This window comes from Oncorhynchus tshawytscha, linkage group LG05 (genome assembly GCF_018296145.1).
Source record: "Oncorhynchus tshawytscha isolate Ot180627B linkage group LG05, Otsh_v2.0, whole genome shotgun sequence".
Classification (NCBI taxonomy): Eukaryota; Metazoa; Chordata; class Actinopteri; order Salmoniformes; family Salmonidae; genus Oncorhynchus; species Oncorhynchus tshawytscha.
The window spans coordinates 49,232,957-49,257,698 of record NC_056433.1 but is presented as its reverse complement, the minus strand read 5'-3'; the positions used below and the strand labels follow the sequence as shown (position 1 = coordinate 49,257,698).

Genomic DNA, 24,742 nt, shown 5'->3' with positions numbered 1-24,742 from the left:
CAAAAGCTTCTCTTTCTTGCTTAGAAGTTGATAACTTGGTAGCCTACAGACAGATTAGGCTTTTCTTTTCAGCAGGATCCATTTGCTTTCCAACCTCTGTTTTCCCTTGATTGTAATTAAAAGAATACGAAAGGCCTGTTTTGGCTGCATGCTGTTCACTGACAGATTTGCCACACCGTTCCCGACTGTAAGCATGCCTTGTGATTGGGCTACACACAATCCACAGATTACATTTTTTTTTAAATAGCCTATTGAACATCTGTGCCTAAATTATAGGCCTACTCCTTGGTGTCGTATTCTGAATGATGTAATTTATTTTTTAATAGACAGCAGTAATTCTAGAACTTTGGCAAATATATCTCAATTTAATCAAATCAATTATGAAGAGGGGGAGAGAGATGAAAGAAAGAGAATGTCATTCTAGTTCTGTGAGAGATACAGGCTTGCTTCTCTCTCTCTCACCACTGCAATGGCCACGCATTGGTTTATATGCTACAATGTTGCGCAAACCATGAGGACCAACACAAATCAATTCTTAGAATAATAGGCCCTATTTTCACAGTGTGTTTTTTTAGGGAGGCAGCCAGGTGAATTCCAGAGGAGTCAACTTGGATGAACTGGGATTGTTTTTATTAGGATTTCGACATCGCAAAATATTTTTCATGCCACGAGTTGTGCCATATCCTGACAAATGGGTTCTGGAACAAAACAGTCCAAAACAGAGGTCAAATTATGCACGGGTCCTAACTGTTTAAAAAATATATATACATACTGCCTTCAGAAAGAATTCACAACCCATGACTTATTCCACATTTTGTTGTGTTACAGGATGAATTTAAAATGGATTACATTTAGATTTTGTGTCACTGGGAAACACACAATACCCCATATTATCAAAGTGGAATTATGTTTTTAGACATTTTTACAGATGTATTGAGATGTATTTTTGAGTCAATAAGTATTCAACCCCTTTGTTATGGCAAGCCTAAGTAAAAATGTTCTTAACAAGTCAAGTAATAGGCTCTAATTTCGGCTGGCGTTTCAGCAGCACTTGCAATTTCGTCATGCAAAAACTGTCACACTGGCATTTTCCAGCAATATACCCGTCTTCTATCAGCTCGCTTGTGCCCAGATAGGCAGGGTGAAAATATTTGAGGTGCATTCCTAAAAACATGATCCAAAGTGATCATTTCAGGCAGTGGTGATAGTGGGCTGGATAGTGATATTTAAGACCAACCAGTAACGCAGTTGGTTATGGCATGACCTTTGACAGCGGAAAGGCAGCCTATCCAGCCATGACGCACACTGCCCATATGCACATTGAACAAGAGTAGCCTAATGTGCTTTTGGTGCCTGTATACTTCGTATTTTTGTCTGCCCAATGAAATTGCGAAGCCGATAAAGGGTTTGGCTACTGAGACCGCTTGCAAATACATCTTAAATCACCTAAGCTTTATTAAAATATCAAGTCTGAGTGGAGTAAAACAGTGAGCCGACATTCCCTTTTTAATCTATGCATTGTAGGCAGGCCAACATTCATTTAGCCATACAGGTCCCGTTTTGGTTGTGCGTAAAAACCCCTCCATGATGTAGGCTGCATGTCCATCATGAGAGATGAGAACCTCGGTGAATACCAGTGAACCTCATATTTAGAAGTTCTGTAACCTGTAACAACTGCTTGTTTTCCATTTCATACGCTCAAAACCCAAGACCTCCCTTAGGGCCTACTATAAGACTGGTTCAACAGCAGTGACGGTCTTTTTTATCCTGGCCATTTTATGACTACTTATTTGTTGTTGTTTAAAATGTTATTCCAACCCAATTTATTAGAATGATTCACCTTTCTGGTATTACGGTGACAACGTCCTTGGCGCGCTTGCAATGCAACTTCTGGAGATGGTTCCGATTATGTTCATAAAACATAGGCCAATTTGGGAAGAGTATAACGGTGAGTGAACATTCTCCCTTTCTCTTTATATTGGATCTTTGTCCAGCTACTTTGACAAGTTTGGATGCGCATAAAACCCTCAATAGTCTGCATTGTTTTAATATTATATGCCCACAGGGAGAAATGATGGTGCCTGTAAGTGTGACATAGCCTATTTAAAACAAGTTGTTGTTATGTTTAGTTTAGAATTTTATTAGAATTATTCACTCTCTTTTTAGGCCTTATCAATGTTTCATTTAGCTTATTGACAATGTCTGGCATGTCCATGCTGAGCCATAATGTAATTTACAGTAGGCCTAGCCACTACCGTATATCAGTGTGAATGCTACTGAAGCCATGCAATTACTTAGAACAATATGGACTGCAAATGGGTTCAAGTTAATGTATTTAGCAAATATTGTTCTACATTTTGTTATTTCATATCTGTAAGCCATTTAACAAACTATAACAGACTAACATTAGACTTGGGAGTTGATTCCAAGGCAATACATAGGTTTGTTAAAATAGAGCCCAATAAGTTGCATGGACTAACTGTGTGCAATAGTATTTAACATTATTTTTGAATGACTACCTCATCTGGGGCGGCAGGGTAGCCTAGTGGTTAGAGTGTTGGACTAGTAACCGGAAGGTTGCAAGTTCAAACCCCCGAGCTGACAAGATACAAATCTGTCATTCTGCCCCTGAACCCACTGTTCCTAGGCCGTCATTGAAAATCGTATTTACTCCATGGCACTAACCTAAATGACAAGAGTGAAAAGAAGGAAGCCTGTACAGAATAACAAATATTCCAACATATTCCAAAATTCCTGTTTGAAATAAGTCACTAAATTTAAAACGGAAATAAATGTGGCAAAGTAATTAACTTCATGTCCTGAATACAAAGTGTTATGTTTGGGGCAAATCTAACAAAACACACATCACCGAATATTTGTGTTTTTTCCTGTGCTTAGCTCTATTCTTTCTTTTAATCTGTATTATCATATTTTCAAGCATGGTGGTGGCTGCATCATGTTATGGGTACTGTATGCTTGTCATCGGCAAGGACTAGGGAGTGTTTTTAGGATTAAAAGAAAGAATAGAGCTAAGCACAGGAAAAACCACAGTAACCTTAAACACAACGGCAAATATACACTGAAGTTGCCTAGTTAATGTTTTGACTTAAATTGTCTTGGAAATCTATGGCAAGACTTGAAAATGGCTGTCTAGCGAGGATTAACATCCAACTTGACAGAGCTTGAAGAACATGGAAAATAATGTGCACATTTTGTACAATCCAGGTGTACAAAGCTCTTATAGACTTACCCAGAAAGACAAAGCTGTAAACGCTGCCAAAAGGTGATTCTAACATGTATTGACTCAGGGGTGAGAATACTTATGTAAATTTGATATTTCTGCTTTCCATTTTCAATACATTTTCCACTTTGTCATTATGGGGTATTATGTGGATATGGTTGAGAAAGAAAACGATTTAATCTATTTTGAATTCAGGCTGTAACACAAAAAAAAATCTGGAATAAGTCAAGGGGTATGAATACTTTCTGAAGGCAGAGTCTTCACATCTGCTGATTTAAAATTACATTTAAAAAATATATATATATTCAGAAGACTTAGGCTGGGCTTTGCTCCTTTCATATTTATTTTGAAACCGGCCTCAGTCCTCTGAATACCTAACCCTGGGATAGTTTCCTTTTTCATCTGGATTACACACATTTTAATGCCAAAGACACACCAGAATGGCTTTCCAAGAGGTGTTGAGTGTTCGTGAGTGGTCCTGTCTAAGCACTGACTTAGAACTGCTTGAAAAATCGGAAATAACGTTTGAATAGTGCTGTCCATCAGTTTCCCAACCACATTTACTGCACTTTATTTAACTAGGCAAGTCAATTAAGAACAAATTCTTATTTACAATGACGGCCTATACTGGCCAGACTTGGACGACGCAGGGCCAATCAGAATCGGGGGCCCGCATGGAGACGGAACACAAACATGGGCTGCCCACCTGGGACAAACCTAATTGAAAATCACATTCACAGCCTAGTTATTGCCCATATAGGTCTCACTATACACCCATCCTTTACCCAGATGTACAGTGCATTCGGAAAGTATTCAGACTGCTTGACTTTTTTTACGTTACAGCCTTACTCTAAGATGGATTAAATACATTTTAAAAATCATCAATGTACACACAATACCCCATAATGAGAAAGCGAAAACAGGTTTTTATAAATGTACATTTATTAAAAATAAAAAACATATCTTATTTACATACAGTTGAAGTCAGAGGTTTACATACACTTAGGTTGGAGTCATTAAAACTCGTTTTTCAAACACTCCACAAATGTTTTGTTAAAACCTCTTGAGCCTACTTGAGACGCAGACGTCCCACCTAGAGCTCTGGAAATGCAAATGCGCTACGCTACACGCTAATAGTATTAGTTAAAACGCAAACGTTCATTAAAATACACATGCTTGGTATTGAAATAAAGCTACAGTCATTGTGAATCTAGCCACCAAGTCAGATTTTTAAAATGCTTTTCGGCGAAAGCATGAGAAGCTATTATCTGATAGCATGCAACACCCCAAAAGACCCGTAGGGGATGTAAACAAAAGAATTAGCATAGTCGGCGCTACACAAACCGCACAATAAAATATAAAACATTAATTACCTTTGACCATCTTCTTTCTTGGCACACCTTGATGTCCCATAATCAATACTGGGTCTTTTTTGGATTAAATCGGTCCATATATAGCCTAGATATCGATCTATGAAGACTGTGTGATAAACGGAAAAAAATAGCGTTTCATAACGTAACGTCATTTTTTAAAAGTTAAAAATTCGACGATAAACTTTCACAAAACACTTCGAAATACCTTTCTAATGCAACTTTAGGTATAACTACACTTTAATAAGCTATAAAAATCATCAGGAGGCGATGTAAATTCGATAGTTGGTCGTGTGGAAAAATGTCCGGAAAAACAGAGACAATGCCTCAGGTTGGTGGTCGGAGGGAATCGGTTCCCTTTGGTCGGATCTACCAAGAATCAAATCAGAATCAAATGAGGAGACTCTATACATCCTGTGGAAGCTGTAGGTACTGCAAGCTCGGCCTCATTTAATACGGTTCACCTTTAACAATGGGTTGAAGTGGCGCATGGATATTTTTTCCCATCTCCAGTGATCAGATTTTCCTGCGCTTTTCGATGAAACAGACGTTCTGTTATAGTCACAGCCGTGATTTAAACAGTTTTGGAAACGTCTGAGTGTTTTCTATACACACATACTAATCATATGCATATACTATATTCCTGGCCTGAGTAGCAGGACGCCAAAATGTTGCGCGATTTTTAACAGAATTTCCGAAAAAGTAGGGGGGAGGCTTAACAGGTTTAACAAACTATAGTTCTGGCAAGTCGGTTAGGACATCTACTTTGAGCATGACACAAATAATTTTCCAACAATTGTTTACAGACAGATTATTTCACTGTATCACAATTCCAGTGGGTGAGAAGTTTAAATACACTTAGTTGACTGTGCCTTTAAACAGCTTGGAAAATTCCAGAAAATGATGTCATGGCTTTAGAAGCTTCTGATAGGATAATTGACATCATTTGAGTCAATTGGAGATGTACCTGTGGATGTATTTCAAGGCCTACCTTCAAATGCAGTGCCTCTTTGCTTGACATCATGGGAAAATCAAAAGAAATCAGCCAAGATATCAGAAAAAAAATTGTAGACCTCCACAAGTCTGGTTCATCCTTGGGAGCAATTCCCAAATGCCTGAAGGTACCACGTTTATCTGTACAAACAATAGTACGCAGTAAGTAAGTATAAACACCATGGGACCACGCAGCCGTCATACCGCTCAGGAAAGAGAAGCATTTGGTCTCCTAGAGATGAACGTAATTCGGTGCAAAAAGTGCAAATCAATCTCAGAACAACAACAAAGGACCTTGTGAAGATGCTGGAGTAAACAGGTACAAAAATATCTATATCTACAGTAAAATGAGTCCTATATCGACATAACCTGAAAAGCCGCTCAGCAAAGATGAAGCCACTGCTCCAGTACTGCCATTAAAAAAAGCCCGACTACGGTTTGCAACTGCACACAGGGACAAAGATCGTACCTTTTGGAGAAATGTCCTCTGATCTGATGAAACAAAAATAGAACTGTTTGGCTATAATGACCATCGTTATGTTTGGAGGAAAAAGGGGGAGGCTTGCAAGCTGAAGAAGACCATCCCAACCGTGAAGCACGGGGATGGCAGAATCATGTTGTGGGGGTGCTTTGCTGCAGGAAGGACTGGTGCACTTCACAAAATAGATGGCATCATGAGGAGGACAATTATGTGGATATATTGAAGCAACATCTCAAGACATCAGTCAGGAAGTTTAAGCTTGGTTGCAAATGGGTCTTCCAAATGGACAATGATCCCAAGCATACTTTCAAAGCTGTGGCAAAATGGCTTAAGGACAACAAATCAAGGTATTGGAGTGGCCATCACAAAGCCCCTCAATCCCATAGAACATTTGTGGGCAGAACTGAAAAAGTGTGTGCGAGCAAGGAGGCCTACAAACCTGACTCAGTTACACCAGCTTTGTCAGGAGGAATGGGCCAAAATTCACCCAACTTATTGTGGGAAGCTTATGGAAGGCTACCCGAAATGTTTGACCCAAGTTAAACAATTTAAAGGCAATTTTAACAAATACTAATTGAGTGTGTGTGAACTTCTGATCCACTGGGAATGTGATGAAAGAAATAAAAGCTGAAATAAATCACTCGCTACTATTATTCTGACATTTCACATTCTTAAAATAAATTGGTGATCCTAACTGACCTAAAACAGGGAATTGTTACTGGGATTAAATGTCAGGAATAGTGAAAAACTGAGTTTAAATGTATTTGGCTAAGGTGTATGTAGGTATTCAGACCATTTGCTATGAGACTTGAAATTGAGCTCAGCTGCCTCCAGTTTCCATTGATCAGCCTCGAGATGTTTTTCAACTTGGATGGAGTCCACCTGCAGTAAATTCAATTGATTGGACATGATTTGGAATGGCACACACATGTCTATAGAAAAGGTCCCACAGTTGATAGTGCATGTCAAAACAAAAACCAAGTCATGAGGTCGGGAAGGGTACCAAAACAATTACCGCAGCATTGACAAACTAAGCAATCGGGGGAAAAGGGCCTTGGTCAGGGAAGTGACCAATAACCAGATGGTCATTCTGACAGAGCTCCAGAGTTCCTCTGAGGAGATGGGAGAACCTTCCACAAGGACAACCATCTCTGCAGCACTCCACCAATCAGGTGGAGTAGAGTGGCCAGTCAGAAGCCACTCCTCAGTAAAAAGGCACATGACAGCCCGCTTGGAGTTTGCCAAAAAGCACCTAAAGGACTCTGACCATGAGAAACAAGATTCTCTGGTCTGATGAAACCAAGATTGATCTCTTTGCCCTGAATGCCAAGTGTCACGTCTAGAGGAAACCTGGTACCATCCCTACTGTGAAGCATGGTGGTGGCAACATCATGCAGTGGGGATTTGTTTCAGCGGCAGGAAATGCGAGACTAGTCAAGTTCGAGTGAGAGATGAATGGGGATCATTGATGAGGGATCATTGATGAAAACGTGCCCCAGAGCGCTCAGGACCTCAGACTGGTGCGAAGGTTCACCTTCCAACGGGACAATGACCTTAAGCACACAGCCAAGAAAGTGCAGGAGTGGCTTTGGGACAAGTCTCTGAATGTCCTTAAGTGGCCCAGCAAGAGCTCAGGCCTGAACCCGATCTAACATCTCTGGAGAGATCTGAAAATTGCTATGCAGCGACGCTCCCCATCCAATCCTTGAGAGGATCTGCAGAGAACAATGGGAGGAACTCCCCAAATATGGGTGGGCACGCTTGTAGCGTCGTACCTAAGGTTGCACATTTTGAGTAATATTCAGAGGTGGAAACTTTCTGTGGGAATATATGGGAATTAACTGGAATATATGCAAACTAATTTTAATACCATTTAAATGTAATGTTTTTTTTGCATTGGATATATTTACCATATCATACGGAGACTGAAACATAAACCTTTTACCTTATCATAAGTAGGCTTTATTTGCAAATGATTCAATCCTTCCAATTTAGTTAAATGATTTGACTCTTCAGCTGGGATGATTTCACTGAACAACAAAAGAAAGCGAATATTGAATGATCCCCAATGATCCATCACATCTCCCAAAACCATTTTCAACATACATCTGTAAAATGATGGTCTAGAAACTAAGGCTTTGGTAGTCTTCCACTCAGGCTTCCATTTCTTCTCTCTGGACCACCTCAATGTCCACCTCTTGAACATCAGACTCTGGGCCTCATCTTCACTGTCACTTTCCAACCTTGTTGAGGATGACTTGTTGCCAGGTGAAAAAAGACTCAAATTTGCCCAGATGGCCACCAATTTTTCAACCCTTGTATTGGTCAGTTTGTTGCATGCTTTTGTGTGTGTGTTCCAAAACAAGGACCAGTTGCGCTCTGAGGAGGATGTTGGTGTGATTTGGAGGATGATGGAGGCATCAGGTGAGAGCCTCAGATCCACAAAGTCCCGTCCACCAGGTGGTTGATGAGATATGTTGGCACGACTGCCATATTGCATTTCCATCTCAAAGCCCTTGCTTGGAAGTGTACTTCGCCAGACTGCCAAGAACATTGCGCTCATTCAGGCCAAGGTAGTGAGACATGGTAGTGATGACACTATAGGCCTTGTTGATCTCAGCACCAGACAGGATGCTCTTGCCAGCATACTTGGGGTTCAACATGTACCCTGTGGCGTGTATGGTCTTCAGGCAGAAGTCTTCACGCTTTTTGATGTATTTCAGAACTGCAGTTGCCCCTGCTTGGAGCAACAGTGAAGTAGGCAGGGCAGTACGGATTTCTTATCTTACATCTGCAAGCAGAGTCTGAACATCAAACAGGATGGCATTGTCTCCCTAAATCTGTGCAATGGCTACTGTTATACGTTTCAGGAGTTTTAGGCCGCTTACCATGCTCTCCCAAAATACATAATCTAGGAGGATCCTCTTGATGGGGCTGTCCATATCAGCAGACTGTGATATGGCCATTTCTTGGAGAGACTCCTTCCCCTCCAGGAGACTGTCAAACATGACAACACCACCCCAGCAGGTGTTGCTGGGCAGCTTCAATGTGGTGCTCTTATTCTTCTCACTTTGCTTGGTGAGTTAGATTGCTGCTTTAACTTGATGACCCTTCACATACCTAACCATTTCCTTGGCTCTCTTGTAGAGTGTATCCATTGTTTTCAGTGCCATGATGTCCTTGAAGAGCAGATTCAATGCATGAGCAGCACAGCCAATGGGTGTGATGTAAGGGTAGGACTCCTCCACTTTAGACCAAGCAGCCTTCATGTTCTAAGTATTGTCTGTCACCAATGCAAATACCTTCTGAGGTTCAAGGTCATTGGCGACTGCCAATTATTTACTAAATAACAAAAAATCATGTATGTCATATACAATATATTCACCCCACCCAGTATTGTAATCAAAACTTACCAGAAAGCATGTAGTCCTTGGCTCAGACAGTGTAGTAGTGTGGGCTCAATAGCATCTCATTAGTGTGCAAGATCTTGAGACTCAGCTGTTCATGTGATGGAAGAATGCACCTTGCATGCAATTGGGGATAGTTTAACCAAAATATGCCACAAGACCTAGAATTGCCTTATGTGTATCCCACAAAAAAAGGTTCACTGTTATTAGCTTACTTTTTCAAATGAATTTAAGCAAAATTCCCAGGCTTAATTTCCCATGGAAAATTTCCGGAACAATTCCGTAAATTTACCGGAAAGTTTCCGACCCTTTGCAACACTAGTCATACCAATGAAGAATCAAGGCTGTAATCGCTGCCTAGTGTGCTTCAACAAAGTACTGAGTAATGGGTCTACTACTTATGTAAATGTGATATTTACTTTTTTGCTTTATCATTATGGGGTATTGTGTATAGATTGATGAGGGGGAAAAACAATTGAATCCATTTTAGAATAAGGCTATAACATAACAAAAAAATGTAAAAGTCAAGGGGTCTGAATAATTTCCAAATGCACTGTAACCCATTTGGGTAAACCACTAGGGCAACTTATGAAGCCCAACATGGCAACCACGTGGGGCAAATGTGGATACTGAGGACAAAACCTTGTGGGTCCCCATTGTGTTTCCCTCATGGGGCCCGTGAAACAGCCCTCCATTAACCATATAGGCCCCACATGGAAATGTTAGCTGGGTTATTTTGGTGAGTTGGTCATTTGGCTGACCAATAAGCATCCTCCAAAATTCCATGACCGTCACAGCCATACCTCTTGGGGCGATAAGGTAAGGAAGTGGTGAGGGTGAGGTGGGAGGCAACACAGCTTTGAATCTTAATTACCTCAGCCAACAGCCAAGACATTGACACAGAAGCTCTGGGACGCCTTCACCCGGTGTGGCAAGACCGCAGCTGAGGGAGGCAAACAGAGAGTTGGGTTGAGATACCTTGTCATCACTTTTCTACCCTAATTGTTTCAGATCTTACTTATACAGCTGAAGAAAATACATATTCTACCAGTGCAGAATATATCATTATTCCACAAGAACCTCAAAATAGCTCAGGATGAGCTACTCTGTTCAACAAATTTTCACAATGGATTCTAGGGAATAAGTACACTAGTGAATAGTGGGCCTATTTCTCACTGGGGGCCTTTTTCTCCAAGAAAACGAGGTTAATGAACCAGAACAGACAGTTATTACATACATCTGTGTCACTTCAGTGAGGCTCATAATATAGTTAAGTGCAGAGTCATAAAAATACACACAGGACCTCTTGAAGTTCTCTGCATAGTGACGCACACTACGGTTTCATAGCAGTAATGCTCGTTGAATCCCAAGAGGGGTAACTTTAGCATGTAAATTATAAAACCTTTGGAAGGTGATAAGAACAGAAAAACACACCCAAATGTCTTGAATTATAAGCAGGACAAGCATTCACACTCTTTGGATACTGTATGACTCCTAAGGATAGATTCAAATGTTTGTTAAATTAAGTTAACTTAGCCAAGCCAATTCCATTATTAATAAGGTTTAAAGTCAAATAGAATTAGCCTTAAGCAAAAGACGCATGTGTATCAAAGTTTGGGCTGAGAAAGATAGAGTGATAAGAAAAGATAAGCACAACACCCTAAGATTGGCACTGAAACAACAATGATCAGTGCATGTGACCAATAAGATTTGAATACAACAGGTTCAACAGGTACAACAGGTACAACAGACCTTAGTGAAATGCTTACTTATGAGCACCCAACCAACAATGCAGTTAAAAATGTAATAAATGAATAAGAAATAAAAGTAACAAGTAATTAAAGAGCAGCAGTAAAATAACAATAGTGAGACTATTTACAGGGGGATACCAGCAAAGAGTCAATGTGCGGGGGCACCGGTTTGTCGAGGTGATTTAGGTAATATGTACATGTAGGTAGGGTTATTAAAGTGATGATAACAACCGAGAGTAGCAGCGGTGTAAAAGAGGGGGGGGTCTGGGTAGCCATTTGGGTAACCATTTGATTAGATGTTCAGGAGTCCTATAGCTTGGGGGTAGAAGCTGTTTAGAAGCCTCTTGGACCTAAACAGTGCCCTCTGCACTATCCCACCGTAAGTAACCCAAGTTACGTCAAATACAGTTTTGTCATACCGTGCATTTATATTGTGGTTTATTTTCCCACATTACATCTCTGTATCAAATTAAAGCCTGCTGTTGTGATTGACATCAATTGCCAAGTAGTGTATGCAAACTGAATCTGACATATCCAATGATGGTGAAACCAAATAAATGTTTATCTTCATTATACAGCTTGTCACACAGGCTGCCAAACTACAAACACTGCATATTTGGGCATCAGTTTTGTAAATATTTTCTAAGCGTCAGTCAAGCTCAGATTGCATATTTTGTTCTATGGCAATTGGAAAAATCTGTTGAAAAGCAGTAGTACCCCATCTACAGGACACAAACAGTTATCTTTATCAGAAGACTACCATACACTGCATTCTAGTTACTGCCCCTCACAATCATTAAGTACTGCGTATAGGCTACTACTGTAAAAAAATAATCTACTTTATTTGTAAAGCGCTTGTCAACATAGTGCTCAAAGATCCAAATAATAAGCTGCCATCTAAGCTGTTAAACATTTCCCCATTCAAAAGGTACTACAATAACATACTGACAGTATATGGACCAGACAGGGGGATTATGTCTGTGAAACAGTAAATTGTTGTTAACTACATATGTATGTGACCCCATGTGAAATGTTTGTACAGGATGCGAAGGGACACATTTTTGTCATACCACAGACCACGCTGTCCCACACTGCCTACCCATGACTGACTGAGCAGAAGAGCTACTATGAATGTCTGAATGGGATACAGATTTACAATTGTTAGCTTAGTTCCTTGGCACTGCATGCAAACTCCAGCAGAGGCTGAGGACCTTCTATTTATACTCAATCAGCAGTAAGTTTGATAGCGTGAGTGAGTGAGAGAGTGTGTGAGAGAGGGACGGAGAGATAAATTAGTTGAACAGGAAGAGGGGAAGATAAAGAGAGGAGGGCAAGATTGTATAAATATTTTCTGGGAAATTCATTCTAAATTCATATGGTAATGATGGCCTTCCAAACAGCCATTAAGCGCTGTTCATAAAAACGTCTGAATGTTCAGTATCAGTACTCATAATGTAAACAGTCTTCTTTGCCAAATATAATAATCATCCTTGCACAATCTAAAGTCTCTGAACTTCTTAGCAAAATCTGTCAATTGGAATAGCCTGAACAATAAATGTGGCCCAAGTTACAATGAAGGAACAGATACGAAAGGATATTTCAGAAAAAATCTTCAGAAGTTTCCTGAACAACTCGTTTCGAAATGTGTTAATTTCGCGAGCTACAATTAATATATGATCAGTTACACTGATGCCTAATTCATTTCTAGCTAGGCATACACCATGTAGGCTACATAAATAATAGAACAAGATGACCTAGAAATAAAAATACAATTATTGGACCAATAGATAGGTCTATATTACAACCCTATTAAAATACCAAGAGAATATTGACAAACAAGTTTGGGGAGTATTCTGATTACATGAAAATGAACTGTAATCAGTTAAATTACCAGCAAAAATATTGTAATCAGATTACAGATACTTTTGACAAACTAGATGATTATGTTTAAATTCAGAAAGGATGTTTGCTAAAAAACACATTATGACACCTTTCAGTTCTCTCAATGATATTCAATTAGACACTGAAAAAAGCACAAGTTTAAGTATGGTCCACCTGAGCGAGTCTGACCACAAGTCAGGGACCACTATGATGACACACCAAATGTGTCTGATGGATCCTTTGTCTTCTTCTAATGCCTTAAGAATAAATTAATCCACAAGTAACTGAAAGTAATCTGATTACGTTACTGAGTTTGGGTAATCCAACATTCACTTCACTGATTACCAGTGGCGCAAAATACTTAAGTAAACATACTTTAAAGTACTACTTAAGTAGTTTTTGGGGTATCTGTACTTTACTATTTATATTGTTGACAACGTTCACTTTTACTCCACTACATTCCTAAAGAAAATAATGTACTTTTTACTCCTAACATTTTCTCTGCCACCCAAAAGTACTTGTTACAATTTGAATGCTTAGCAAGACAGAAATTGTGAAATTCACACACTTATCAAGATGTCATCCCTACTGCCTCTGATCTGCCGGACTCAATAAACACAAATGCTTCATTTGTAAATTATGTCTGAGTGTTGGAGTGTGCCCCAGGCTATCCATAAATAAATAAAAACAAGACAACTGTGCCATCTGGTTTGCTTAATTTAAGGAATATGAAATAATAATACTTTTACATTTTATACTTCAGTATTTTTTAGCAATTACATTTACTTTTGATACTTAAGTAGATTTAAAACCAAACACTTTTAGACATTTACTCAAGTAGTACTTTACTGGGTGAATTTCACTTTTACTTGAGTCACTTTCTATTAAGGTATCTTTACTTTTACTAAAGTATGACATTTGGGGACTTTTTCCACAAGGGATTACAATTTCGGACAGGTAACTAGTAACAAATGGATTGCGTTCAGAAAGTAGCCTTCCCAACCCTGTATAAACTGGATAAAGACAAGACACAAATGACACACCTGCCAGAATTGAGTATGGCACGTAGGCTAAACTTTAAGATTTCCAGTTAGTGGAAGACACCTTTTGGAAATTAAAAGTGTTTAAGAGAGCCATTATTGAGTTATTCCCCCTGCATGTGTAGGCTATAGCCAATTACAATCAAAACATACTTTATTTAATTCCTTGACAAATGTAAATCCCACATTTCACTGTCTGTTTTCGAAATGTAGTGTTCCTTTTTAAAAGTCTCCTGCCGTCAACACGTAACGTTATTTGAAAAGTTTCACTTTCCTACCTTTGGTCGACTTTAGTATTTCAGATAAGAAAGACACCAACAACTGCAGCTTATGAAGGAAAATGTAGTTCTGTTTCTTCATTGAAGTTCGTTGTCTTTATCACCGTACTTTTTTTATTATTGCTTTTTAGACTTGAAACTCTGTCCGTGCTGCTGTCGTTGCGAACTGCGTTCAGTCACATGCCAGGAAATGTTTGTGGCTGTAAACAATGTTCGCGTGCAACGGAGCAGGACACGCAGTTCAGTCAAATTATGGGAGGCTGGAAGCTGAACAGTGAGCAGCTAAATCGTTTTTTTCGCTCTAACTTCACCGTCTTGTCAATGACAACAAGCCTGGAGTTTATTGAGAAAGCGACCTAATTATTGTCAATTTTCCCGGTTGTTGTCATAGCGTTACTTTAGTTAACACAGGTAAACAAAACAAAAAATTGTTCTATTGACTAGCTGTTTGTGGGTCACTTAAAGAAATGTGTCTTAGAATAACAATTTATATAACCCTACCCCTAAATATATATATAACACGTCTGGAGAACAGAAAACATAATTCAAACCATACAAAAATTAGGCCATTGAGTATTTTCAAGAAGCAGAGAATTTGGAGCAGCTTTATTTCTAATGATACCTGACACATTGGCTGCATTTACACGGGGGCGTATTCATTATAGAAACCGTTTGCCATTTAAAACAAAACGGAAGCAAACAGTGCAAAAGGAACGAAACGAATACACGAATTGTCCAATAGAAACTATCGTTTGCGTCTTCTGTTTGGAGTAAACGGTTTATTTTAAAATACTTTACCGGTTGTCCATGCGGGTGGTCTTTTTGCAAGTAGGACTGTGAGACATCCACAGTAAAGTATAATTAAATAAACTTTTCAAAGTGCTGGTAGGAGGTTAAGCATTCTATAATCACTTGAAGCATGCCACAAGACGCAAATACAGGCATGATACTTGCCAAGCTCATGCACGCGTTTACATAGTTCGGTGCATGCATCAGGTGATAGAAATCGGAACGCACTACCAGTGCTTTGGTAACTTTATTGGATTATACTTTCCTGCGGATATATTGTCTGGCATTCCTAAGGTCAAAAGAACCAACAGCGGGTAGAGTATGGTTTCCCAAACTTTTTAGGCAGCTAACCCCATTAGATAAAATGTTAAAAAGGTGATGTAATCAACGGCCAATGTTTACTTTTTAAATTGAAGCTATGACAGTCTATTACAAATCAGTTGGACAGTACTTTTGACATTATTCAAATCTGATGGAAGTATGGTTTGAAGTGACTGAAATGCATCAAAAAGGTATTGGGAAGTTCAGAAGATCATCTGGCAATAAGCAATAAACAATATGCAATAAACATTTTGGAGTTTCTCTCAGGACCCCATTTTCTAATCTGGCCATGACCCCTAGTTTCAGTAAATTTAAATGTTGTTTTATTTAACATGCTGTCTTGTAGAGGTTATGAGAGGAAACTTTCCTTATCCAAACACATTTCTACCAGACGTAGAATTCCAGATAACCCAATTCTGTACATTTGCCAATAATTGGGCTTTTGACAAATCAGATCTGATCTTTTTGCAATAATTGGACAAAAGAGCAGAATTGGGCTGCCTGTGTAAGCGCAGCCATTGTCTGTGCATCTTCTACATTATGGTTCTTGACGCATCCATCCATCTGTGAATGAATAGTACTTCACCTTGGGCCAATGATCAACTTTAGTATGCTGCTGACCAACCTCAGAGTAGATATTCCGTACTACATCACAGGGTTGATTGTAGCCCTTGGGCTATACTGATTTCTTTCAAACATTTGTCACTTTCCAGCAGCCAGACAAAACAAACAAAGACAGGAAAAAACATGATGGTGGATGACATGTCATGAACGGCACCATCTGAACCCAAACAAAAGACTGATTTACATTCTATCAGTTCTGGGTCAATGGCTTTGTCTCATGATGTGTTATCTTTCAGAATTGTTTCGTTGGATAACGGGCAAATGGAGACTCTTCATTCATCTTGCCCTGAAAACAGGAATAAAAAGGAGTTCGAATTAATTTGGATTCAAAGATTTCTACCTTTTGAACACATTGTATGAGAGAGAAAAAGGACTGAAGCATAAAAAGTGCTTAAAGCACAACATATAGAAAAGGAAACCATCTTTGCATATAATTAATAGTCAATTTAATTTATCTGATAAATTCTCCTAATTCTCATATGTTAACATCCATTTTGGTTTGGTTTCCTGTGCGTTACACAGCATTTCTTCTATATCACTTCCATATCTGAATGTCCTGTACATTCAACGGAAAGCTCTTTTGCATGCAATATCTGTCGTATGCTATCCTCACAGAAAAATGTACTCACCATTGGCACATCTTCGAGCCTCTCAAACTTTGAACCTCTAGAATTAATGAACTTTGCAATCCCAACAGCCAGTAGAAGACCCAGACAGATGCAAAATATGCATAGGACTGCTACAAGACCCGGACTCCTTGATAAGTCATGGCTCCCATCACTTTGTAAAGCTAAAGAATAAATTACAGTGAAAAAGTATAGTTACGCAAATATATGAATCAGTTGTCTTAAAAGTCATCAACTGTATTGATTAATTCTGTGGCATTTACAAAACCTGAAAATGCTGTTATCTTGAAAACTTAATTATAATAGAACCTAGGTGCCCATTGGTAACAGCTTTACCGCTAAGACTCATTGTCTGCAGGGATTCATTTGATGAATTCAATAATATACTATTTGAATCTGAAACACACACCTGTGCTTGAGCTCATGTTCCCTGTGGTAAAATCAGAGTTTGGTGACAAAGTTGACGAGAAGTTTGAGGATGTGGAGTCATGAGAAGTTGTTCCAGTTAGGGTCTGATTTGTAGAAGTGTCAGCTGTAAAACCTGTAGAGGTGGTGCTACCATCGGATGCTTGTGATGGAGTCAGTGTCTGAGAGGATTGGGAAGGTTCAGTTGTCGGTGATGATTCCAATGGGACTTCAGTGTTACCAGTAGGAGCTGAATCAGGTGCTTCACTGACTATGCGACTTGTTATACTGGCTTTTGAGGCAGGGACCACTGTGGTGATGACAGACAATGTTGGGGTAGTCTTGTTGGTATCCTTCAATGAAGACAAGTTTGGGGCTCCAGTGGACCCTGCATTAAAATATTGTTTTTATTGAATCATTTCACATTTACAAACTAGGCATGCATACATATATTTATCATATTTAGTTATGCTCTGTAACTGGCTCATCCCTGTTAACAAATCTGTATCAGAGTTCAACGTTTTGAGACAATTGTTTTGTTGTTAAACACATTGAGACAAAACCTGGTATGCATTCGGGTAGTCGTGATAGACAGTTACTGGCCAGCGCACAAGCAACATTTGGTTCTGTACTTGGTCGATCTGGGGTGTCAAAAAGAAATGTAATGTGGAAAAGTCTAGTTCCCTTCTGTTTTTCTAATGAAAAACAACACTTCACATTTGCATATAATGAAAGTAATATCCCCGTCATTTGCATTGAAGAAGAGACAGAGATGTCGGGGTGCCTTGTAAGGAGTGAGTGAGTAATCCGACTCTACCATCAGTCCTATTAGCCAACATGCAATCATTGGATAATAAAATGGATGAGGTCCAATCAAGACTATCCTACTAACGGGACATTAAATACTGTAATATCTTATGTTTCACTGAGTCATGGCTGAATGACAACATGTATAACATACAACTGGCTAGGTTTTCGGTGCATCAGCAAGATAGAACAGCTGCCTCCAGTAAGACAAAGGGTGGCGGTCTATGTCTATTTGTAAATAACAGGTGTTCCATGAAATCTAGTATTAAGGAGCTCTTAAGGTTTTGCTCACCTGAGGTAGAGTATCTCATGATAAGCTGTAGACCACACTATTTACCAAGGAATTTTTCAGCAATATTTTTCGTAGCCGTCTATTTACCACCACAATACCGATGCTGGCACTAAGACCGCACTCAACAAGCGGTATAAGCAAACAAGAAAATGCTCATCCAAAGGTGGCACTCCTAGTGGTCCGGGGACTTTGATGCAGGGAAACGTAAATCTGTTTTACATCATTTCTACCAGCATGTTACATGTGCAACCAGAGGAGAAAAAAAACTCCAGACCACCATTATTCTACTCACAGAGAAGCGACAAAGCTCACCCTCCATTTGGCAAATCTGACCATAACTCTATCTTCCTGATTCCTGCTTACAAGCAAAAAATAAAACTAAATTACTATGGCATTGAGGAGTACACCACATCAGTCACTAGCTTCATCAATAAGTGCATCAGTGACATCATCCCCACAGTGACCGTACGTACATACCCCAACCAGAAGCTATGGATTACAGGTAACATCCGCACGGAGCTAAAGGGTAGAGCTGCCGCTTTCAAGGAGCGGGACTCTAACCTGGACGCTTATAAGAAATCCCGCTATGTCCTCCGACAGGCAAAGCGTCAATACAAGACTAAGATCAAATTGTACTACACCGGCTCCGACACTCGTCGGATGTGGCACGGCTTGCAAACTATTACGGACTACAAAGGGAAGCACATCCGCGAGCTGCCCAGTGACACAAGCCTACCAGATGAGTGAAATTACTTCTATGCTCGCTTCAAGGCAAGCAACACTGAAGCATGCATGAGCGCAACACTGAAGCATGCATGAGCGCATCAGCTGTTCCAGACGACTGTGTGATCACACTTTCCGTAGCCAATGTGAGTAAGACCTTTAAACAGGTCAACATTCACAAGGCTGCAGGGCCAGACATATTACCAGGATGTGTACTCCGAGCATGCGCTGACCAACTGGCAAGTGTCTTCACTGACATTTTCAACCTGTCCCTGACCGAGTCTGTAATACCAACATGTTTCAAGCAGACCATCATAGTACCAATGCCCAAGAACACCAAGGTAACCTGTCTAAATTACTATTGACCCATAGCACTCACGTCTGTAGGCTGGTCATGGATCACATCACCACCATTATCCCAGAAACCATAGACTCACTTTCCATAGCCAATGTGAGTAAGACCTTTAAACAGGTCAACATTCACAAGACCGCAGGGCCAGACATATTTTCTTTGCATACCGCCCCAACAGGTCCACAGATAATGCAATCTCTATTGCCCTCCACACTGCCCTTTCCCACCTGGACCAAAGGAACACCTATGTGAGAATGCTATTCATTGACTACAGCTCAGCGTTCAACACCATAGTGCCCTCAAAGCTCATCACTAAGCTAAGGATCCTGAGACTAAACACCTCCCTCTGCAACTAGATCCTTGGACTTGCTGACGGGCCGCCCCCCAGGTGGTAAGGGAAGGTAACAACACATCTGCCACACTGATCCTCAACACGGGGCCCCTCAGGGGTGCATGCTCAGTCCACTCATGTACTTCCTGTTCACCCATGACTGCATGGCCAAGCACAACTCCAACACCATCATTAAGTTTGCAGAAAACACAACAGTGGTAGGCCTGATTACCGACAAAGATGAGACAGACTTTAGGGAGGAGGTCAGAGACCTGTGGTGCCAGGATAACAACCTCTCTCTCAACGTGATCAAGACAAAGGAGATGATTGTGGACTACAGGAAAAGGAGGACCGAGCACGCACCCATTCTCATCGATGGGGCTGTAGTGGAGAAGGTTGAGATCTTCAAGTTCCTTGGTGTCCACATCACCAACAAACTATCGTGGTCGAAACACACCAAGACAGTCATAAAGAGGGCACAAAAATGCCTATTCCCCCTCAGGAAACCCCCCCCCACCCCCATTTTTATGCTGCTGCTACTCTCTGTTTATTGTCTATGCATAGTTACTTTACCTCTACCTACGTGTACATATTTCCTCAATTACCTTGACTAGCCTGTGCCCCTGCACCTTGACTCTGTACCGGTACCCCCTGTATCTGGCCTCGCTACTGTTATTTTATTGTTCCTCTTTAATTATTTATTTTTCAATTTTGTATTGTTTTTACTTCAGTTTATTTGAGTAAATACTTGAACACTTATTTTTCTTAACTGCATTGTTGGTTAAGGGCTTGTAAGTAAGCCTTTCATTATAAGGTCTACACCTGTTGTTATCGGCGCATGTGACAAATTACATTTGATTTGATTTAAAACGGTAAGATGTTTAAAAAAATACTTAGTGATTACCAAAGTTCTAGAGCAGAACTTTAACAGACAACCATCGATTCAACTCATCCCAAACTCATATTTGCTTGGACACACACCACTGGCCCTTTAATTTTGCTGCAACTTTCTTCATTAGTGACCTAATGTTCTGTGGCGTAAGAAAATCCATTGGTTAAATTCAGATCTTTTATATAATACTTTGTAGCTGCTTGTATGTGCAATATACAGAAATAAATCTATTTCACTTGACTTGAAACCACAATGTCCTGTATACATATTTCCTGGTCATGGTTGTTTTACGGTGTGACCATAACCTCCCTGTTTTGCATAATTTTGCAGGCACAACGGAGCTCTCCATACAGTTTAGGTAAATTATTCTCTAAGGGAATAGGTTTTACGAAGAAGATTTTAAATATTGACTTACCTAGAGTGACGGCTACCAAAGCAAAAGGTAGAAATATAGTGACACTCATTGCTCCCGCCATGTTTCCCTAGAGGTATAGACGTGATGGTCAACTTGACAGCATGCCCACATTAATACATCCTTGAAAGCAGGATGTTGGTGAATGGCCAGGGCGATCTGCATCTTTTATTCAGTGCATATTCAATGCCTGGAGCTGGCGAGTCACTGTTTGAACAAGTATGTTTGCTCAATAATGAAACTAACCACCCTTAAAGCTGAATGGCAGTCTACAGTCAAGAGGCATTAAAGTGGGATACATTTTTCCACAAAACAATTCATATCCTTCAAACACCCATTCACAGGATAACTTTCTTAATGCATATTTAGTTCCGTCACCTATTATTTAGTATCTACTGTTTTAAAATGATTAGAAAAAATATAAAGCCACTTGATTTCCTAAAAATACAAGTAAAACACAAAAATAAAGCAGCATTGCATTGTCTGAGCAGATAATCACAGTTGAACATGAGGACCCTTGAAACATAATTTGCTGTCCCTTCTTACTGATTACATTTATTCTGCCCATCCCACAACAGTGTACGTAGATTAGTAGAACATTGACAAAAGTAAATGATTGAGTAATCAGAGAAACTGCTTGCATAGGATTTCACAGGCTTCTTGGGTCCTTCCTGTTTGAAATACACTAGTTTAGTGGATAAGGAAGTTGAACGTTGTCTTAGAATTCTTAGTCAACAGGCGGAGGAATTCCTCACTACACAAGGGTGTTTATGGATTAAATGTTATAATACATGAATCTATAACCCCCGGTCATACCAAAAATTTGGTTTTTAAATCTGTGCCACATCGACCCTTTGATCACTTTCATACAAATTCATATAAGTGCAATGTATTATGAAGGTACGACAACTTCACATATATTTTTTAAATTTTGTATTTTCTCCCAAAAATAACATATGTTATTCATGTTTCAAATGTTAATTACAGCATTTAACTTGAACTTTTTCCATTTTCCTACGCTAATACAAGATCATCAAATTATATGTATTATAGACGGACTGTGCATAATCTATCATTTCCATTCTTCAACACATTTGCCATAAATGACCAACTATGTAATAACTACATCACATTCCTCCATTAACTTTTGATTCTGTAAATCCTTTTCAGTGTCGATTTTAACATGTAAATGTTGGTGGGGGAAAAAAAAGTGTAATGCATGCCAGCAAAGCCACTACACAACACTAAACAATACATGAATTGCACAATAACGGTGACAAACGGTGCACACAAACTGTTAAGGCCTACATAAAGCTGTCTCAACAGCAGTCCCAACATCTTACCACTGCTACACCTGGTTATCAGCGGAGCCTTGTCTGGCAGCGAAACAGTTCATTCAGCCTCATTTACTGTCTTTAAAAAACATAGCTGATATTGTTGACTTGCTTAAACAAATGTGGTTTTTAATGACAATTGAGATATACAAACTATGGCATAAGGGGACGACAAGTGGATAAGAGGCAATCCGTAATTTCGATTTAAGACATTAATGAGCGAGCTAGGACGGACGTAGTCTATATGACTATTTGTTTAGCAGTTTTGAAATGTACAGTGACAGAATTCAGAACATGGGCCGTTTTCCCTGTACACCAAGTTAGGATAAATAAATGGGGCATATAAGCAGACAATGAAAGTTCTTACAATATTCAATGATTACATTTCTCTAAAACAGGTTATAGGCTACATGTGCACCACCAAGTCAGAACAATAGGTGAAATTAAGAGGGGTAAATATATCAAATTATTAGGGTGAGGCACATGGGCTACTAACATCTTACTGCACAACATACAGTTTCTTAGCTACAGTATACATATCTCCCTGGCATATTAAATCAGTTGTTTTGAGCGTGGCACAAATCATGCTTCATTGATAGCATGGCCGATGTTGATTGTTTATCATTTTAAACTTGGAAAAAAGCCCCTTAATCCCAGATTTTTGACCACACCGCCACTATCACTGATTCCTTCGAAGCCACTCATTGTTGAATTTGCGATTTCCAAATTGTTGTGTAATATCCAATGGCCGATGAGCACTGATATGTTTTATCTATAATTTATCTTAATTATTTCTCTTCATGTGACAAGGATTAACAAGGATTTGCCAGTAGATTGTCGACTTGATTCATGATGATGACTGCTAGCTAAGATTTTGAAAGTATGATGTTGACATGATCAGTCCAATCAAAGCTACTGTACATATAACGTGATTTGACGTCATATTATCTGTGGCCAATGACCTTGAGCCTTCTTGGATGGGCACTTCTAATTTAACTCTATGGCAGCACCCAAGGGGCTAGAATTTTTGAGGTCTAACCTAAGACTTGGCGGTGACGTAGTGTCCCTATGAGCGACAGAACACTGAGCCAATCACGGCGCAGTGCTCTATATTTTCTGGTGGCTTGCCCCAACACCACAGAAAGCACTGAGCTAGGCTGAAACAACTGCATTTTGGAGCTGCCTTACTCAAGAAAACAAAGAGACCATCTTGTATTCTTTATTAACTCAACAATATATATATATATTTTTTTTTACATTGTTTGCAAACTGATATGTGGCATATTAATGCCAAAATAACATAGCAAATCAGGCAAGTCAAAAATGTGGGGCTTAAAACAGCTGGGGCTCTGAATGACAGGTCAAGGGCATGATTGATATCTTAACCAGTAGGATACCATTGTGTGAATATTACACCAGAAAAGTTCTGCAATACATAAAAATGCACATATAATCATACACACATTTAAATTATATACCCTGCAGTGTGCAAGAGACAACTGTTCCAAGAATGAAACACTGATATTCAACTCTTTGGAGTTCAGTATTGAGTTCAGTACTCGGGCAATCAGACCACACCAATCAGCCTATAGTTAGACATAACAAACAAACGGTTACAATCAGACCCTAGGATTCCAAATGTCACAATCTCAGTCAAATCAACCCTCTACATTCTCTGTCATCAGATACAATATAACATATAAAGTGGTATAATTTGTAATGTGGTGAACTTTATGCCATAATCCAGTCCATGTATTTGTACTGTGGGATTCCAGTTCCATGTTTTACAGCAGCCAGCTGGTGGGAGAGATATGATATGTGAACTATATAATGCCAGCATACTTCTTAGTAAAGTTAAACTAAAGCTATTCAAATTCCCCGACCTCAGTTCTTATAAACATAAGCAATCTAAATAACTGGATGTTACATAATTAAACAACAAACACATTCTACACATCATACAAGACTGTAGTACTTAGCTTATAGAACTCCCAGAACTTGTCTTTGAATTCCTGTGTGCCTTTGGATAGACTGTGTCCTTCCATTACTCCCATGCCTGCAATCAGCAAAGGGGACGGATTGGTGCATTTACTGTGTAAAAGTCTGGGATGTCTACTAAAAGACTTAACAGTACATAGTAAGTATAACAATGGAACACATACAGATGACATCCTATCACCATAGTATGCTATTTGTCATAAAGCCAAGGTAACCTTTGACTGAATCTTTAATGTCTAGTTTTGACGTACACAAACCCTTTTCTTACTTCACTAGTGTCTTGAAGGAATTGAACTTTGACTCCACACACACACACACACTTAAGGTAAACTTGCACAAGGCGTTTTCACATTCAGTGCCAGGTTTCCCGATAGCGATGGAATTTAGGCTTATG

At 39.5% G+C, this 24,742-nt stretch overlaps 1 protein-coding gene across 2 annotated transcripts in view; it reads right to left on the bottom strand.

Moving 5' to 3' along the window:
* Nucleotides 1-21,198, bottom strand: part of LOC112250737 (cAMP-specific 3',5'-cyclic phosphodiesterase 4D) — a 175,541-nt gene extending 154,343 nt beyond the window's left edge. For both annotated transcript variants that reach the window (XM_042322023.1, XM_042322024.1), the window contains exons 1-5: nt 21,020-21,198; nt 17,212-17,595; nt 16,806-16,966; nt 14,443-16,462; nt 10,367-10,435 (exon numbers count right to left, since the gene is read on the bottom strand). In XM_042322023.1, the coding sequence (XP_042177957.1) occupies nt 10,367-10,387 (21 nt within the window). In that variant the 5' untranslated portion in view covers nt 10,388-10,435; nt 14,443-16,462; nt 16,806-16,966; nt 17,212-17,595; nt 21,020-21,198. The remainder of the gene's footprint in view (nt 1-10,366; nt 10,436-14,442; nt 16,463-16,805; nt 16,967-17,211; nt 17,596-21,019) is intronic.
* Between the last annotated feature and the right edge of the window lie 3,544 nt (nt 21,199-24,742).